This window comes from Strigops habroptila, chromosome 10 (genome assembly GCF_004027225.2).
Source record: "Strigops habroptila isolate Jane chromosome 10, bStrHab1.2.pri, whole genome shotgun sequence".
Classification (NCBI taxonomy): domain Eukaryota; kingdom Metazoa; phylum Chordata; class Aves; order Psittaciformes; family Psittacidae; genus Strigops; species Strigops habroptila.
This window is the reverse complement of record NC_046359.1, coordinates 34,666,347-34,686,727: the sequence shown is the minus strand read 5'-3', so window position 1 is coordinate 34,686,727 and position 20,381 is coordinate 34,666,347. Positions and strand designations below refer to the sequence as shown.

Genomic DNA, 20,381 nt, shown 5'->3' with positions numbered 1-20,381 from the left:
ATTTAAGATGTACACGAGGGGTTTAAAGTTGCCAGGAGAGGGAAATGTCAATCCATTCCATTCCTAGCAGTTTGATGCCAGTGCCAGCAAGAGATGCCCAGAGCCTGGAGCGGGACTGGAGGTCAGTAGGAGGGCACCTGAAGAGCAGCAAAAGGAATTCCAGCCAGTAAGATGGCTTCATCAGGGGCCCAATTCAAATGCCTTTATGCAAACATGCTTAGGTGGGAAATAAACAAGAGGAGTTAGAGATGTGGGCATGCCTTCAGGGGTATGATCTTATTGGCATCATGGAGATGTAGTGGGATGACTCCTCTGAGTCATTCCGGAGTGTTGAAATGGAAGGATACAGGCTCTTCAGCATGGACAGGCAATCTTAATACAATAACTTTGGCTGTATGAGGCTTTTTTATTTTGAATTGAGACTGTAGGATACTTGGAACATGGTGTAAGAAAATCCATCTTTTGGAGATGAAGTAGGATTGAAGGGGAAACTTGAAGTACAGAACTTGAAGTAATTTAAGTTTCAACTTCTGTAATATATGTGCAACATTATCCAGTTTGTAGGCCATTCAAGGTTTATTTTGAAAGCGGTTAATCTTTCATGCACTGCTGCTCTTGGAAGGGTGTTCTTCAACAGGACTGCTATAATGTTTATGGCTTTCCTAATTTTCACCTTAAATGATTCATGCTGAGTTTATAGCAATTGCTCTTGAGCCAGCGCTATCCATGATTTTTCCAGTGGGGCTTTTTCTTTCCTGTCTGATGTTTATTATCTGTTACTATTACTGTCATTATTTAGAATGCATTTGTTTTGAAGAGAACTCAGGACAGTCTGGGGATACAAGCTGACCTTGATGGCTGTAATTTGAGGCAACTAGTCTGTTTCAGTGACGATGATGGCATCTGCTCTCCTGCATTGTACTGATAAGAAAGCTCTGCTGAAGTTCTCTGGGAGACTGAACTTGCCATACTTGTCCAGTCTAAATTAAGTCTGCTTTTGACAACTGTCAGACATCTTAATGGTAGGAGCTAATTGGGAGCTAGAAGGAAATTGTAGTACAAGATATTAATATGTACAGGACTCTGTTTAACAGGGTCTGTGAAGAGAGGCAATCTTGTTCTTAGATGAATGGAAGTAGTTGGAGAATGCTTACAAGCTTTTGGCATACAGATCCTTCCTAGACAGAACAGTTGAATGTTAGGTGGATTCAGAAAGCCTCCTTTTGCTAGCAGAAGCAGCTGTGGAGGATTTCTTGTCTTTTGAACAAACTGGCCACCGAAATACTGCATTCTAAAATGAGAAAGTGATTAGCAGTGAGATACGCAGCGCAGCCAGAGCACTTGTGCAGATGCCCAGACAGGTTTAAGACAGTATATTAAATAGAAATTATCATATAGATGGTATCAGAGTTTTGACAAGAAGCCATATGCCAGATTCCATCTGGTGTATAGACAAGAGAAAACTAGATTTAATGATCTCCTGAGCAAAATTCATCCACACCTTCACAGAGGCAGAAGAAAACAAGTGAGGCAGACCTCTGTGTAGAGACTGTCTCCTGTGAAGAGAAGCAGCGGGAAATTAGCCATGTAGGGTATGGTATGGGAACTAGCCTTTCCTTATTTAGACTGGCCCAGAAACTCCTACTTGTCTGCTCTGGGATCTTGGAATATCAGGGTATTATTTGAAGCCAGAGAGGAGGTGCTTTAGCAGCTGTTCAGAAGCATGAAGAGCTCTGCCTAGTTGTTGCAGCTGCCCCCATCCCCTTTCCTCCTTGGAATACCCAGTGGAAACTGTGCGTCCACCCGTGTCAAAGACAGCAGCCAGTCTGCAAGGAGACTTTGCTTCCTTCTGGTGCATCCTGGGATAGAGTTATAATGGCTAAATGCATAAGATACTTCTAGAACATTAGCAAAGAAGAGAAAGAAAGGCTAAGAAGAAGGATTAAAATACTTTGCTGATTTTATTGAGGTAGATTATAGGGACAAGTGTTAGAAGATTCTTTCTCCTGGTACCCTGGAAGCAAGTAAAAGACAACTGATAAATGTCATGTTAGCTGCTGCTGAAGACAATGCTGATGAAGAGAAGGAACATATATGGAAAAGAAGTTGCTTTTCAAGTCATATTTGAAACATCCTTTGTTTGGTCCACTGGAATTAGGTAATGAAAGAAAAACTGTGAATGAACTGAACCTAAAGTCTTGCTGTGCCAGTTGTTCTGAAGACTAGTGACAACTAATACTTCTCAACAAAAGGCTGAATTAACTTAGTTCACTTCTTCTAGCTGTCAGAGGAAGCCAGTGGTAAGACTAAGAAAAGAACTATAATTAAACTCCACCCATCTTCAAATGCAGGTGAAGAGATCATAATTCATGTAATGAATCCATACAATTAGACAATATTCGTACAATTATAAGCTAAACACTGAATGACTAGTGATTCATGAATAATGACCTAGTATCCACTCACAAACCTCAATGAGGAGATCCAATGTTTTGTGACCATGATCTTTTTCAAACCTATTTCTGTAACCAGAAAGACTTTGTGGGAGACTTTGCATATGAAGTATGAATGTTCCTATCCAGTCAGATAAAAAGTGCACTTATTTCAAGTGCCTGTCTTTAACAGCGGTCAATAGGTGGTGCCAAGGAGAAGAGAGATCCTCAGGCAACACTCCCTTCACATTCACAGTCTGTGATCAATACAATGTGATTTTTATTTTAACCTATACAGAGAACTCGCAACAAAGCAACACAACCATCAGTAGTTTATGCTTTGAAAAGGAATCTTTAAGTAAAGATATGGTATGTAAAGCCCTAACTAACCTGGTATGCCCTCACAGCTGACCCTGGTTTCAGCAGGTGGAGACCTTTGGAGATCCCTGTAAAGAGTGCCAGTGCATGCTCCCAGAAAGGATATCTGTGCCAACTGAAGAGGAATCTTCAATCTAAAGTAAACAGTGGAAAGATGCACATGTTTTGGCAACAGTGGATACTTACAAGCTTGTAGCAGTAGTCCAGCTGTCAGAGAGGGGCAGCAGGCACACAGAATTAATGTGAAAACACTGGGAGTTTCATATATGAGCTACTGCATTAAAGCACTGACTTGGGATTTTGTTTTCTTTACTCTCTGCTTTACCAAACAGCTCCTCATAAACCGCTCCACAGAACCCTCTTCAGAGCTGCCTGTGTTTCTTCCCTCCCATTTCCCGCAAGAGGAACATGAGAACAAAGCAACGAACCTTCTCACCTTTGTTTGTTTTAAACCTTTTCCTTTATTACCTCCGGCATTGGTTTGTTGTTGTGCTCTCATGCATTTATTACCTAATTCTGGCACTAAACTCCTTTGGCAGGAGTAGTGTTTCCTTAAATTTCACTGCATTTATTGAGCTCCACATAGGATCATCTGCAGAACAGATTATCATTATGATTGCAACAGCCAGGTCTGCAGGATTAACCAGTCAGAATGAGAAAAGCCAGTTGCCTATATTTTTTTTAAGTTCTTGGCTAATATCAGCTGCTTTCTGAGCTCTTTAGTGAATGAGTGTGACTGCAGGGAATTTGGGACTTCTAAAACATACCCATCTCTGAGTTATGAATGGGCAAAGGGGTTATTTCTAAAATGGGAAATCTGCTAGACTTGAACTGACCAATAAGTTAGAATAATTTGTCTCATAACCAGTTCATGTTTGTTTGACAAAAGGTTTTCATTTTAGTTCACTTCAAGGAGTTCTATGTGAATGGAGCTGTTCTTCTGTAATATGAGTTTACTGAGGGTTGGTTTTTTTGGGTGGGTTCCCCTCCCCTGTCCCTGTTTTTCTCTGTCACTTCCGGTAATCCTGTTTGGTTTGGGGTGGGATTTCCAGACTTCACTAGCACCAGCTTTCCTGCTCCAGTGTTATTTAGAGGATCTGGAAAGTTCCTGTTCTAGGTGTTTCCAGTTCTCTGCCTGTGAAATGGGTATTGTAATAGAGTATCCCATCATGGTGCTGAGAGAAAGAATTTGGTATAGTGTGATCAGTGACAGTTTTGAGATGAGGTCTGAAGTTTTATATTCTGTGTAATCTACGTATAGAGGTCACTATATATTCTTTATTTTTTTTTCTTATGTGTACATATATATAGTAGGTTGATGGGTCAAAAATACACATTAGGGTGGAATATTATAAGCTGCTGTTTACTGACATAGCAGAGAGGGATAGTTTAGCTGTAAGGTTATCACCATGGCTAGGCAAAAACTCGTGCATGGGATTCTTTGAAAAAGAGATGTCATGATGACAAGTGTTCTTTAAACCTAAGAGGAACATCATGCATTATGGAAAACGCAAATTAGGAAACTAAGCATGCTTGATTTTGGTGTTAATGCTGTAATGGCTAGTTGCCTTAAGATTGCTGTAACATGTTACCTGTGGTTATGAGTAATAATTATTTAAAGTATTACAAAACTATTTGCGAGTACTAAGCTTGTGTACGCTAATTTTGAGATTGATGCTTGGTACATGAGGGTAGTGCTTATATAAATTTGCACAGATATAAAGCCAAAGAGCTGAAGATTTCTTGGAGAAAAGTGTCATTTTTGTACTTCTTTTATATTACAAAGTGGGAGGTGCCAGACAATAGGTGTCAGCACTGGTTCACTTATGCACAACTTCGCTGCAGCTGGTGTTAAGGACAAGTTTGCTGTGAACTAGACTTTGAGCAAACTGAATGCCTGGAAAGAAGTGCTGTGACAGTGTTTGACACTTCTTATCAAATAGCTTTGTTTTTAGGAGACAGACTGGGCAATAGAATACGTGAGTCAGAAGATAAAAGCTGGTAAAAATAATGTATGTATTGGATTCACTCTGACATATTTCCAAAATACTGAAGAATGTCTCTGAAAATGGTGATTTAGTTAGATTTTATTGTTTTATGAGTTGTTCAGAGAGATTCCTGGGAGGAGATGTTGATGTAGTGCTTTCCCAGGGACTTTAAGGAAACCAGAAAAACCCTAGTAAGGCTGGTAGGCTGAAGAAGGAAAGCAAAGTCACAAAAATCAGGATGGAGCAGACAGGATTAAGCACAGTGCTAGGAAACTTCCATTCCCAACTTGGGAATCATGCTGTTTTATGGAGGAATATTGAACTGGAACTAAGGGTTTAGATACCTTGTTCATGAAATCAATGCATGTCGCATCCAGGGGGCCGTGGAGAATTCTGCAAACTCTTAAGAAGCAAAACCAGGAAGAATTAATGCAAAATGTACAAATGTGCAATGGAGAAACCAGAAGAAACCCCATCAAGGAAGTGGAGGACAAAAAAATTCTTCAAAGAATTGGATTTCCTCTGTGTTCCACTGGCAACAACATGCGCATAAGGATATACAAGCCAGGAGATGAGGATTAAGCCAAAAAAATGTAAGCCTAAATGTTTTAAGAGCCCAGTGAAAACATTATGGTCTTAGCCCAGCACCTCTTTTGAGGTGCTGGATTAGTGTGTTGGTTGTACAGAATTGCTTTTATCTAGACAAATACATATCTGTTTAAACTATGTCCTTGCAGGTGGAAGGTACTGCAGCTTGAAAACTGTAAGGAAAGATAGTGAGATAGTCTTGCAGTCAGTCTAGTAGCTGATGTGCATGTGTGGAGGAGTAGTTAAACAAGCAGGTGCTCTCATTAGAGACCTGTGTGTGGTGAATGCCAGCTCTATGCACAGAGCTTTTTCTGGTTAATATTTGGGGGGGACAGTTGAGATAACCCCCCCTTCCCTGCAGCGTGTGTTGTATTGCAAAATCCTGTGAGTTCCTGGCAGCCGTCACAGTGGCAGTCTCCGAGTGCCCCAAGCCTGGCAGTATAATCTAAAGGGAATGCAGTTGAATTGTGATCTATTGCTATATAAAAGGGGGCGGGTCACCCTGCTGGTTCCAGCTCCTTTTCTGTCATTACTGCTGCAGAAGCACCAACCAAAGGCAGCTGGCACGCCTCTTCGTTGGCTCTTACATAATGTGGGGTTTCACAGGGCACTGGTGTAGAAATAAAGTCAAACATTCTTGAGGCAGACTCACATTACTTGTCGTATCGCTGGTGCTCACTTCGCTGTGGGGTGTAGGGCTGCTCTCAAGAGGGTGATCTGTGGCCCTGTTTGAGTGAATCTTGGAAGGTGTGCAGGATGGCTCCAAACGACACAAGGGATGAACTTGTTTTCTTTGTGAACGGTAAAAAGGTAAGGAAGATTCCAGCTTTCTGTCCAAGACTGTGTCTTGATTACTTATTTTTCTAGTCATCTTTTTCCTCCTCTGAAGTTTTCTAATACCAGCACAATTGCTGTGGCTTTTACCTATTAAATTGTGAAGACTGTTTATTGCTTTGCTAAGTGGCTTTTTCTCTTCTTTGACTTTACCTGGTGAATCACTCAAGAGTAGCACAACTATATAATGTTCCTTTTACATTTTAGATTTGTTGGCAATAATTTACTGCAGTTCTGAGGTAACTAAATAAAGGTACACTGACTTCATACAGGCATTTCTACTAGAAATCATTTCAGTAATTACAACAGGTCTGGAAAACATAACTCAAATGTAAATATCCATATATAATTTGTATGTTCATCATGTAATTCTGACTTTTTTTTAAAAGGGATTTCAGCAAAATGTTCATTCCATTTCCATTTAAGAAGCTAGAAAACTCTAAAATCAAAGCCCATTAACTGGTACTGTTTCCTAGATCAACTGCTGACAATTACCCAAGTGACTGTGTCTTGCAGGAGGGTGTGTGGTCCTTGTATGTGCTCGACACCTTTTTTTGTCCCAGAGCCCCCTCTCTGTTTGGGTTTCCCTGGCTGTCATTGCAGCCTTGACTATTCAAAAGCTTGGAACAAGTCAAGGCTGCCTGTTTTTGAACTGCAAGTACCAAGTTAGATCTGTTTGTGAGCTCAGCTCAACACTGACCTTGCCCTGCTGCCTTCCCCTTCCTAGATACTTGAGCAGGGAAACTTGTGCCAATGCAGCTTCCAGCAGGGAAACTTGGGGAGCGGGAGGGTTGCATACCCACTGTGTACTGTGGGGCTGAGAGTTTGTGCACTACTTAGGGGTAAATCACCTGCAGCACCAGGTTTGGGTTAGAGAATATATATATATATATACACACACACATATGTATTTTACTTAATCCTTTGAGGGATTGCACGTTATTCTTAGCTGGTTCAAAAGCTCTGTGCCTTGCCCTGTAGACTGGCACAGGATTGCTATCATCTTTGCGTTTGTTGATCTTTCCTGCTAGTTTAATCAAGTGTAAATGTGGGTGAGATTGTTGGTACAATAAGGGCTTTTAATTATGAATTTTGATCTCAAACTGGATTCGAATTTGAAAGTTCCAAGGTAGTGCATTTGATGTCAAAGTTTTGTTTTGTTTAAGTATCAATAGTTAGGTGAAGAATGAAGCTTATCTAGAATGGATTACAAGTTAGTCGAAGGGTTCTTGAATGTGATGCTGGTGTAGAACCCCCTCCTGTTTCTCAGTTTTATGAAGAAGAGTGACAGCTAAGCTTTGCTCACACAGATCGGTAATAGTTCCTATGTCAACATTAATTGACATATCAGCCATTCATTGGAGGTGAAAACTTGAAGCTCCAAGTTAATCATGACTAGCTAATGGAGTCTGATCAAGGCTGTGAAGCAGTGGCACAGGATGATGTGTGAATTTCATTGGGTGCATTTTTTGCTATGGTGGGCACACGTGGCATACCATTAACTTGTCATCTTCTTGTTCTGCGAAGGTTTTAGTGACTTCAGCTTTCTCCTCTGTGAACCCCAATCTTTAGAGGGTAAACTGGGAGCTCTTTGAGTCTTGCAGCAGGAGGTTGCCACAAACAGGTCAAATAATCCAGACCCTGACACAGGCCAAGAATACTGTCTTGTTTTCATTTGCTGGTATGCTCTAATGGAAGAGAATTGTAGTTCTGGTGCCAGAGCAGCTAAGGTTCAGAACCAATATGCTACTCATGGTAGGTATGAAGAGTTTATAAACAAATTCCTGTATGCATTTACAGCTTCAGCATTTATAAGTGCTCAGGTGTAACATGAGCATTGCTCTGCAGAAATCAGTGGAAAAGCCATTCTTCCTAAAGGAGACTCTTGGCTAGCATGAAAATGTGTATTAGTCAAAGCAAAAAAGAAGGGACTGAGCTGCACAGAACTGGTTCTGTGGGACTCTTATGCATGTGGGGTGAGGCAGAGAAGGGAAGAAAGAGCAGCCTAGGCCCCGAAGGCTAGCAGTGGAAGGCAAACAGTTCCTTTCGTATCTGTTGTCTGTTCTTCCTCCATCCTGAAGCTCATAAACGTGCTGTGAATGGCATTGCCCTTGATGCATTTCAGCAATCTTTATGGAACTGCAGCTCTTGTTTACAAAAGCCACATCTCAGAGCTGACCTTGTGCATGTGTAAAGGGGTTTATCACAGTGTGATCTTGACAGTTGTTGGCTAAGAAAATCCCACCAGGGAATGATTAATACTACCAGTGGTATCAACTCATTCCACGTGTCAAGGCTGTCTCGGCGTCCTTCCCTGCTGGCTCATGGATGTGGCACTGCTAGCAAAGGAGCACGTTCCACTGATCAGAGAGGAGAAGGCTTCCTGGGTTGTGCTCTACCCAGAGCCTCTAGTGACATTTTTTTCCTATTCCCTTCTTGGATGTGCTGCCAAAATGGCTTGAGTTACACCACCATCAAATGCAGCTTTAAGAGAGAGAATTGGGCTCATGGGGCAATCCAATCTGTGGCAACGAATGTGGAGTTTGTTGGGACATGCCTGCCCAATGAGATGTTATGTGATGGAAGGGGTGGTGGGAAGTGCCTGGGCAATGCTGCTGAAACAGCAGGTAGCCAGGTAGGATATGGCTCCATCCATAGAGCCCTGACTAAATATTCCTGTTGATTTGCTGCAGTGCTGTGATAGCATTGCCTGTGAGAAAGGTTACTGCTGTGTGAAGTCTTGACAGCTTGACATTGCTAATGGGCTGCCAATATTCTGTCATAGTACAAAACTGTGATAAAAGGTGGTGGATAAGATAGGGACGTTCATGGCAGCAAATCCTTCTGTCTTGCATTAGCCCAGTCTGCAGTGCTGTCAGAGAAAAAGTCTCCTCAGAACAGCTGAGCATACTTTACATTCAGGACTGTTTATTTTAAGCACCTGTTTACTTCACTGGGTATAAAGCTTGGCACATAACTAACACAAAGTTATCTTGATAGTCTGCCTAGAGTAGGATGGAAAACAACACATGCGATTTAAAACTAATAGTAGCAATTTTGTTTTCCTCAGCTGACAAGTCTGATGCATATATAGCATGTAATTTTAGTTCAAACACGAGGAGTTAATATTTCTATTCTTATTCTAAGTAGGATGACCTCTTCCAAAGCCTGTGGATGTTTGATTGCAGATGGGACCAGCCAAAATATAGGAATTTTTTGAGCTTTAGGACCCTCTGGGTCCCACGTAAACAGTGAATTACAAGTTTTCAGCGTGCTGGTTTAAAGCAAAACAGAATGTTCTCATGAGCAATAGCAGATTTACATTTACATTACACATATTCAGTGTGTTCATCTGTGTTCTAATCCTTCTCCCTAGTAAATGAATTTGAAAACTCTCGTTGACTTCAGGAAATACACATTCACAGATTTTAAGGTCCTAGGGGACCTTTACTGTTGACTAGCCTGACTTGCTGTGGGGCAGCCTGGTTAAAACCTTCCACCTTCTCTTCTAGTGCCTAATTGAGTGACTAGGGACTAGTGATTGAATGGGAGCTTGTTGTTCAGAAAGGCATCTGTTTCTCATTTGAAGACCCTAGCTGATGTTGTTTAGTAAACTAGGAAAGTTTCCATTTTCTTTTCCTATTTGTTTCTCTATTTAGCTTTCTCCACTACTGTTCTTTTAAATTGAAAAATCCTTTCTTTAACTTTCTGGGAATACTAATTTAGATAAGATGCTTTATATTGTAAAGGCAAAGTTATCTGAGTTAGTGAATGCAGGTAGAGAGCAAACAAAATGTTTGCAGAGATCCAAGTTTTGTACATGAAAACACGGGGAAGTGAGCTGAACACTTCTCTGGACTAGCCCATGGGCTCTAAGATTGTGGAGTCGTGCTTAGGAACTTGTTCCATGTAGTGCTTGAAGAGCTATGGGGCCAGGCTGAGCTCCCTGCTGAGGTGATCTGTGTGTTTAAGATTCCTAGAATCAGTAGGCAAATAGATGTGTACTACAAACACAGCAGTACAGAGCAAATTTGTCTGGAGTCATTTGGCTGTCGGTGCCATCCTAACATTTCCAACAAAGTTTCCTTCTGCATTTGATTAATATTTAAGCTACCACATGCAGTAAAATCCATAGTTTTGAATCTGCCAAAATGTAGGCATCAATGTGATGTATCTGGCAATATAAAATGTGGCTTAAAAATAAAATCAAAAAACCTAACCCAGTAATGAGTAAAAATGAAATATTTCTTTAATTGCAGTGTGTAAGTAGGTTGATCCTACTCCCACTGAGCACAATGAGTATAATTCATTTTCCTTCTGTACAAGGACACTGGGGGAGGTGAGCAGGAATTGTTTTGATGGGTAAGATATTGAGCTGTGAGTCATATTGTTCTGGGCATCAGACAAGAGAAGATGTTATCCCCACCCACAGGGTTTTAAAATATTTTAAGAACAAATCACAGCAGGTGATTGTAACAAACCAAAGGAAGAATGACATGCTTCAGGACACCACCAGCATCAATGGCAATGAACAAAAGGGAGGAACAGTAAAAAGTTCTTACCCTGTAGCCAACAAGAGAGGCTTGTAAACAAGCATCCCTCTACCAGGACTCTGCAAAGAAATGACTCCTTGCTCGCTGACATCTAAGATTTGGGTTAAACCAAAATGTCGAACTCTTACCCCTTTTCTCCCTCTCATCCGAAGTCTCTGCCAGCATTGCAGAGACAGTGGAGTAGTTTGAAGCGATTGAAGTAGGAATCCTGGGCTATTGGTTTCAACGGGGTAAGAGTATGGATGGCTCAGGACGTGTTCCTACTGCATAGTAGGAGCTACTTTCTGATAAAGCTGAATAGAGGGTTGGCTTTGAGACTTAACACATGCTTAAGTACTTCACTAAAAGTGCGTGGAGCTGAGTGGCTAAATGCTTTGCTGAATGAAGGCTTAGACACATGTTTTATTTCTTACTTAACTTCCTGAAAAGGAGCCACTGGGCCAAGCTTTTAATTGCTTGGTTTGAATACATAATGGAGTGCTGCTTGGGTTCTTTCAAGAAAACTTCTTGAGACATTTTCTTTGATCTAAGCATAGAATAATCTCAATCTTTAAGTATTTTGAAACTTCTTCTCTCGCCTGGCCATCTTGGAAGCTGCTTTGGAAGGGTTTGCACCAGCCGTTGTCACAGCTCTGAGGAAGAAACTCAGGTTAACAGTGGGGGTGTGAGTTGCTGAGGAAGGCTCTTTTTCTGAGAAAGGGCTCTGAACGACCTTTTGTCTGTGGGACACCTGTAGTCACAGGTAATTTCTTGGAATTATCTATTCATGTCTGTTTCCCAAACTACTGCAGAAGGATATATGTGCTTACTCTGAACCAACCAGTCATGAGAGAGCCACTATATGCTCTTACTTGTTTCTATGCATCTAAAGGGTGAGGGAATAGCAACACTATGCTCTCAATAGCAGCAACGAGTGTTGTATGACTTGACTTACAGTAAAGCATCTGAAGCTAGAAGAATGAACTCTGTTTCTTTATAGATTATCCCCAGTGCAGGAATGAGATATGCAAAAAATGACCAGTTGTGTTTTGTAGCAGCAACTTTATTGGATAGTTCTCATGGACTCAAATAGGAGGTATGAACCTTGTCTCTTTAGAATAACCCTGTCACGTGTCAAAGGCGTAACATTGAAGCAGTCCAGAGGTTGTGAAGGTTTCTTATCAGGAATAAAAAGGGCTTGCACAAATGACCTCTGTTTCAATTTGCCCTTCAAACTGTGAGTGATTAATTTAAAGGAACTGTAACTATTGTACTTAGGACTTGCACAATGTAAGAGCCAAGAGCACATGATTACGTTCTGGCACACGGTGAATCTGGAGAAGTTTCTTGACACTTTATGAATAACAGAAAAAAGGGAAGACAAGCTCTGTAGCCATTTGGAGGCAAGGGCAGAACTTTGGTTTCTGGCAATCGGGCAGAGCTTTAAGTAAAATCTAATTTTTCTGTCTAATATGTAACTGCTAATACTGTTGTTCACTAATAGGATGGAGCTGACCCAAAATGTGCAGAGAAAATTTCCCCAGGTTGAAATTTCACATTCCCACATTTAGGATGGCTATTAATGTAACACTGATTTAATGTTAGCAGGGAAGAAAGAGAAACTTCAAGATAATTGGTACTTGCGGTGTGTCCTGCAGCACCTGTACTGGTCATGTTAGGGTTTCTACTGTTGTTTTTTTCTCTGCAAAGTCTCTTACTGATGCTTTTCTGTCATTCTGTTTATCTACTCATTTTTCTGTCTCTTCTAATAATAAGAAGGAGAAGGAACAGAGGTCAGTTATGCATGGTCAATAAAGATGAGATGCAATTTGGGGCAATGTCAGGAATTCAAAACTTGAGTACAAAACGCAGTTCTTTCTCTCTGCTCACTTCTGATTCTGTTTGCCATTTCTGAAGGGTTTTTTAAGATTTGTTTCGATGTGGAAAAACTGAAAAACCCTGACATACGTAATGCATATTTTCTTTGTCGCAATAAATTCAAGGAAAAGTTGTGTCTGGGTACGTGACCAACATTGTTGAACCTAGTAAGAGGAGTTAATAGTGGTTCTCCTTCCTGCTTTGGAAAGCAAGTTGCAGAAAGACTAAACTTTCTCCTTGCAACTAACGCTGGTGTTGAGCATTCTGTGTGTAATAGGACCTTTCTCTTCTTGCAGGTGGTGGAAAAAGATGTGGACCCGGAAACAACTCTGCTAACCTATCTACGAAGAAAATGTATCCAGTGGCAGAAGAAACTGCAGAAGGCTTTAAATGCCTACAGCATTTCATAATTGTTTACTGTTCTGCTTGTCATTTGAGCGCTAGGCAGAGCTTGTGCAGAGTAGAAGAGGGACGGCTCTGCATGGTCTGGTGTTTCTTGCTGCCAAAGATCACAGCTGGTATTCCAAGCTTGAACAACAGCAAATTTTAAATAATATGCTTTAAATAAACTTTAAAGAATTTATTAATATTTTAAAGGGAACACTCAGAATTGCTGGGAATTAGAATATGATGGAAAGAAGAAAGACAATAAAATTAAAGGACATTTAGGTTTTGTTCCACACAAATTGTAAAGAATTTTCTGGCCAAAATATCACAGCCACTTGAGCTGCTTGCTTTATCACCCAATAATTGGGGTATTACTGGATAGTTAATATCCAATAACTCGATTAGCCTGTGGCCTGTTTATCAGATGACCCAGGGATGCAAACTCAGAGGCAGAAGTTCTCAGCACATACTGTGGTCATGTTACAGGAGCAGATGCAAGCAGTCACGTTCCACTCCTGTTTGAAACTGGTCAACACGTGAGTCAGATTAGCTTCAGGAGCTGGGTAGCTATTACTGTGATGACCAGGCTGGCTATACTCAGTCTGGTTCAATAGTTAGTGTCTTCTGCGGTTTTGTTTTTGTCTGACCAGCTGGGTGTGTGCATATGCCAAAGTGTTCACATCTGTGTTAGTTTATTCCTTAGAGAGAATCATGAGTACTTATTTCACCATGCTGCCATGTTCTGTTTGTCTGGGATCTGAAAGAAGTACAAGGATACAAATCACACTCTTTTGGGGTTTCCAGCAGAACTATCAAAAACTCTGTTTTGTCTGACTGTACCTTGGGTGGATAAAGTTCAAAAGGGAAAATAAGTGGCATGCCTCTGTGCCTGTGTGTACTCCTTACTGCTAGACCTTTTATGTCTAAGCTTGTTAATATCTAATGCAAATAGCTTTGTAAAGAGATAATCGGAGCTCTTCAAAACCTTCTGATCTTCTACAAGAACATTCTATTAAACTTATGTTGTAGGTGTCTGGTTATGGTCAAACAAATACTTTGAGAAACATTGAGGCAGATTAGCACTGTTGCCAAGAGAAACATTAGATGGCATAGGAAAGCTGTATTTCTGCTGAAGCAGGCACATTATTGTCTGTAAAGTAGACATAGTGCTTAGAGACATGATTTAGTGGTGGACTTGGCAGTGTTAGGTTTATGGTTGGACTTGATAATCTTGAAAGGTCTTTTCCAACCAAAATGATTCTAATTTCCATGATTGCATTAAAATAGTCAGTTCCAGAATCCTTGCAGTGAAGGCAAAGATGATTTGAGTTCCCTGAATCATGATGCCTGTTGCTTTTCCACAGGCCTAGGTTGGTTATGTCAGCACAGGCGTATGTCCATTGCCAATGAAAACTACTGTTCTTTTCCCACCAAAACCCTCTCAGCATCGGCCAATCCTCTTCACAATAAATAACAGCTTCTAATTACCTTCTAGTGAGTGAAGGAGCCAAAAGCAGATATGACTCAAGGAATCCTTTTCTGAAATCCCTTTGCAGAACATTTGATATAGTGCCTGATTTTAAAGTACAGACATCTACTTTGCAGCATGTGGAGGAATCTGCTTAGGCTGGTCCATACACTTTGTGAGTTCCCAAGTGTCTGCAGTGGTTCTGTGCCTCTCTGCTAGTTCTGGCTCTCAGTGTTTCCTGGGCTCTTACCTGAATCAGGATGCTGGGTAGTGTGCTTAGTTGGTTTTGTTCCTAGCAATGTGAAAGCCATCATAAATGAGGCCAAGAGAGAAACTGGGATGGCCAGACTATGACTCCTGAGATGCAGGTAGTTTGTGAGCAATTCAAGTGCAGCTCCTGTGTCAGTGCTTAACTGTGTGACTTGTAGAACTGTGTGACTGCTCTGCCTGGACACCTTCTAGGTGGTAGGAATCACTAGGTGGAGGAAGAAGTCGACCACCACTGGTGAGAGGTGCTGAAGGAGATGTTGCCATGTGTCTTGGGGATGTGGCTGCATGCCCGAACAGCTCCTGCTCAGCAATTGCTGACTGCTTTGTCTCCCTTATGTCGATTCCTTTTGTGAGTCTAAAGAAAAGTGGGAACTATTGAAGTTCAGACACTTTTTTTGTTTATCTTAAGAGTCTATTGGAACATGAACTGCCTCCTTATTAGGGCTTTGGGTGTTGATCTCAGAGCTCACATGCCAGCATTTGAAACTTTGCTTATGTTGAATTAAATTATTAAGCATTAAAAATGAGTGTTTGGTTTCCAGCAAGAACATATTGCTAAGCCTTGACTGACACCTCTTTGAGCAGGCTTCTGCCAACGTTTTTGTTTTCCTTGATTCCTGTTGTCTCAGTGGGCCTATGTGGAACCAAACTAGGCTGTGGAGAAGGTGGATGTGGTGCTTGCACTGTAATGATATCCAAATATGATCCCTTTCGGAAGAAAATCCTGTATCCTTTGTAGTCTGAACTCTTCAACAGAGAAACGATATGGGGATAAATCCAGATTCTTGACATTCCAGATGCGGTACTGTTTTTAACAAAAGTTATATAATGTATATTTCTGCCAAAACATAATTTTTCACTTTCAGAACATAAACTCAAGACAAGAAGATATTTCTTCCTACAGCATTACACAGTGCTGATAGGGAACTATTTTTCTGTGCCCTGAAATATCTGCACTGACTATAGCGTGCAGGCTATCTGTCTTTTCCCAGTTCAGAATACCTTTATGTTCCTTTCTTGCAATGTAATACAACTTTTGGCTGTGATGACCGAATAATGATTACTGTGATAAAATCTTTATTGCTGTTGTATTACTGCAATAATCTAGTTTCTGTATGCTAGCAGTTATTCACTTCTCTGCTTCTATTGCATCCTTCAAAATGACTCTTATTTCCTAAGACATAAACTTCCTCCTGTTCTCTATTAAATTAATTGACAAGTGAAGTAATGGAATCAAATGAAAAGGTGAATGGAAAGAGAGTATGAGGTGGAGAAAAAGCAGGAAAATCTTGGATATATTTGGAATAATGCTTGGAGATACTTTAACTTCGAATCAATTTAGTGGTTCTGATTAGTAACGTGGGCTTGAATAGGATATCTTTTTAGGGTCATTATTCTGCCTTGATAGAAATGAAATAAAGCAGCTAGTTCCTATAAGAATTTTGGCATCATTATTCTATTTTACCTTCAGCCTGGGCTTTTTCGTGATGTCTACCATCTAGAAACTGTTTCCTAGGCAAAAGGCCAAGAATTCAGTGCTCTTATGTAACTTTGTGAGTGGGATAGACCAGCTGTATAACATCTTGGTACTTGTCGTCTGCCCCTATAAATTACTTGGATTCTGTAAGGGTTAACATGCAAGAAGGATGCTTCAAGTTCTAATTTCTAGGTCAAATCCTGGTGCATACTCAGTTTAAAGTTCAAGTGAAGTTGATGAGAACTTTGGCTGGTGTAGGATTTGTCATGTAACGAATACCTGTATCAGATCTATTTAAGTTCTCCTATTGTGTCCACTGCTACAGTTTCTGAGTACTTTTCAGTCCTCTTGTCCACTTTTTCCTTTGTTGAGCAGCACTGTCAAATGAAAAGACCTTAATTTATTATTTTAGCCACTATACTGCCAATGCTTGCCTCTTCCCTGTCTGTGCTCTGCATCATGTAGCTGTAACTACTGTGGAAGGCATAGGAAACACAAAATCCAGGCTGCACCCAGCCCAGGTAAGCTATTGATACTGGTAACTTTAAAACCCCTCTATCCATGTTTTCTTCTTACGTTAATTAATTCTGTTCCAAGGTGTTGGGACCTCTGTCATAATGTTAAAGGTGAGAGTTTCACTTTCCACATGAGTATTCTTTACTTGCAAGAATGACTAGGTGATGGAATCAAACTTCTGGGTCAGTGCTGCAGCTCTGTTACACCTTAGCAAGTTAACTGGTGCTATCCTGGCTGAACTGATAATGCTTTTATTCTAGGGCTATGTGGCTGTGTATGGTCCACATGCTGGACCAAATCCCATGAACTGGGAAGACTGATGTTATGGTGAACACCTATACAATGACCTGGAGCCAGGAAATCTGAGTTGGGTTTTGGCTCTCCTGTGGCCTTCTATGAATGACCTTGGCTTCTCATCCTGCATAGTTAGGAACCTTCCCTGCAGTAGTGCAGTAGGTTTGGTTCAGCAATGTTTCTAGAATTCCAAAATATTCTTGGTGGGGAGGAGTGATAGGAATGTGAAGCCTTGCTCTACTAGCAAGGTGTTATAATGCACTTTTCATGGAAGCCTTGGCTTTGTCAGAGATGTACTGCTCCTTTAGGAGGAATTATGATTCATCTCAGTTTGTGCAGCAGGTAGGACTTGTGCCAATATCTGAGACAGTAAACAACAAAGTGAAAAATACGTCAGATATGCATGAATGGATGGCAGTTAGGCTGACCTTTCTTTGCTTGTCTTCTTTTCCTTATCTCCCCTGAAGAATCTAACAGCTAAGCTTTGAAATTCAAACTCATGTCTATACAAGTAGCCCCAACTTTTCTAGCATGGTAAATCTGTAGAACTCCTGATCTCATTGGAGGTTTTAGTCGCCTTCAGTTGGGAATTCGAAGTCTAGAAGCAAACTTTTTAGAGAGTTCTCTTTTTTGCAGTCTGCTTCACACATTATTTGACTATCTCATCAGAGACCATCTGATGATAGTCTTAGCTCCTCTGGTGAGATTGTAGTTTTTTTAACAGGGATGTTACAGAAACAAGCACAACAGTGGACTCGCTTTGATATTATGAGCTGATGGTTGTTGTTACTTTTTCTCAGGAGAGAATAGCAAAAAGTCATGGGTCCCAATGTGGCTTTTGCACTCCAGGCATTGTCATGTCCATGTACACATTGCTTCGGAACAAACCTGAGCCCAAAATGGAGGACATAGAAGATGCTTTCCAAGGTAATACTCATAGCCCTGCAGAATTGCAACCTGTTCTGCTTGCATTACATCTGCTTCACCAACTGGGATGGAGGTGCACCTTTGTTTAATGTCATTAAACATAGTCAATTGTCATGAGGTTAAGAAGTAGCTTTTCCACTAGGAGACTGGCCAGGAGCTATGTGAACAAAAATAGACTGTGGAAAATCGTGCAGAAGCTCATTGTTTGTCCTGAAGCAGGGGCAAGTAGCCCCAGTCTTGGATTAGAACCCCACTAAGCTTAACATAGAACAAAAGGAGGCCTGTCCCTGGAGGATGGCTTACAAGAGCCTCCACATCTCCTTGTTTATTCATTGCTGTCACCTGCAGAGGTGACAGCATCTGGGCCAGCCAACCTCATGTTGCAAAGGACAAAGACAGCAATATAGGTGATGGAGTGGGGCAGAATCCAACTGTGTAAATCATCTTAGAGGCTGCTGTTATTGCTATTACCATGCTTCTGACAGTGACCCAAGAGGAAATCAGATGCAGGAGAAAGCAACCTCTGTAATTCAGGAGGCTGGATAGTTGGTATACTGATTAGACTCATACAGTTGAGGTGGATGAATACTGAATAAGAGAGACTGCATTTTTTCTGAATTAATTTCAATTTAGAATTTCAGCACAAAGGGATGGTAGGATTGTTGCAAGATTACTAATGAAATTTTCCTCTTCTCAGTTTTTTCATTAACTTTACCCAGATTTGACAAGCTTTTGTGAGAACAATAAAATCTTCTAAAAGAAAAAAAGTTTTCAGCCAGATGACACTGAATCTTTATCCTTTTGCTCTGGCGATGTAGGGAACTTGTGTCGGTGTACGGGATACAGACCCATTCTGGAAGGATACAGGACATTTGCTAAAGTAAGTAATAATGTTTAAAACAAATGTGGAAGGCTGGCTTTCTGTTACTGAAATACACCTTGAGATGAAATGATAAGGAAAGAAAATGTGTATATATATATGCCACAACAACCCAGCTCCCACTCTTGACCCCTTTGCATGTGCTTCATGCATGAATAATGCAGGAAGACCAACTCCTTTACTCACTCCAGTTGCTGGAAGTGGAGCGCCTGGTGGTCCCTTTATGGATCACAGGTAATCAGACTCTCTAATTCTTTTCTGTAAGTTCTCAGCATCTTTGCATAATTCAGCTTGCACATGATCCCTGATGTGGAAAAAGTGTAAAGGTATGGTGCATGAATAGGGACACACTGTGGAGGTATCTGAGGAGAAAGTTGCTTTCTTGAAAGATTAGCTGCAGAGCTGATATAGCTGAAGAAAAGTGGAAAGAAGCTGAAGTCACCTCTCCATGGATGTTGCCTAGAACTCACCTGCTGGTTTGAGTGAGGTATGAAGCTTTGCCTTAAGTTTTTTCTAGTCCCTTTGTTCCTGAAAGACTGCTGGAGTCTGTGAAGAGAAATAGATCATTAAGTACTTCAGTAATTCCTAGCCACTTATGGGGCTACACTGGTATTAAACATAAAAATAAAGAATTAAGAATGCTGCCCAGTGATTTCATTTTATTATCCAGAATTATGATCAACAAAAAATACAAGCAGGAGTGAGACCCACTACAAATGGTTGCTAAACCCGGTCAATATAGTCTACTTGGATTTCCAACAGGCTTTCAACAGTGTCTCACCAAAGGCTTTTAAAGACACTAAGCAACCATGGGGTAAGAGGAAAGATCTCGGTATGGATGAAAGATTGGTTAAAAGGCAGGAGATGGCAGGTAGGAGAAAATGGTGTATTTTTGCAATGGAGGGAGGTCAGTCATGGAGTTCTGCTGAGACCTGTGGTGTGTTTAAGGCTATTCAAGACATCCCTAAATGCAGTGGAAAAGAGACTGAGCAGTGATGTGAGAAAATAAGTTAACTGATGTTGAGTTAGTCTGGGTAGTGAAGACAGAAACAGACTTTGAGGAATTTCAGAAGGATTTCATGAACGTGAGAGACTAGAGAATAGAATGGAATAAAAAATTCAGGGCAAATAAATGCAAAGCAATTTACAGAGTGAAAGGTGGTCTTCATTTCACATATAATAAGATAGACTGTGAGCAGACACAAGATCAACTTCCTGTTACCTTGCAGGAAGATGACCTTGGAGGTGTGGTGGAGTTCCACAAAGCATCAACTCGATGCTCACTGGCAGTCAAAACAACACTTCAACGGGTAGAGAACAAAACAGAAAACACTGCCATGCCTCTGTCTACATCATGGCTCTATGCAGTTCTGGTCCTCTCATCCCTAACAGGGTACAGCAGAATAGGGAAAGATTCAGGGAAGTGGAATAAGGATCACATCCATGGTAATCTGGCTTCCATACAGGGAAGCACTGAGTAGGCTGGGATGCTTCAGCCTGGACAAAAGTATGTCAGGGAGGGGAAGGGGCTC

At 41.0% G+C, this 20,381-nt stretch overlaps 1 protein-coding gene across 3 annotated transcripts in view; it reads left to right on the top strand.

The window, feature by feature from the left end:
• The window catches only part of XDH (xanthine dehydrogenase), a 69,931-nt gene that overhangs the window by 11,452 nt on the left and 38,098 nt on the right, over nt 1–20,381 (top strand). The window contains exons 1-6 of one of the 3 annotated variants that reach the window (XM_030499626.1): nt 5,095–5,391; nt 12,927–12,984; nt 15,385–15,481; nt 16,645–16,753; nt 17,843–17,969; nt 18,788–18,849. In XM_030499626.1, coding sequence (XP_030355486.1) covers nt 15,444–15,481; nt 16,645–16,753; nt 17,843–17,969; nt 18,788–18,849 — 336 coding nt within the window. In that variant the 5' untranslated portion in view covers nt 5,095–5,391; nt 12,927–12,984; nt 15,385–15,443. Of the gene's footprint in view, nt 1–5,094; nt 5,392–5,940; nt 6,197–12,926; nt 12,985–15,384; nt 15,482–16,644; nt 16,754–17,842; nt 17,970–18,787; nt 18,850–20,381 lie in introns of those variants that run through there. The other 2 variants (XM_030499624.1, XM_030499625.1) reach the window with 2 other exon arrangements.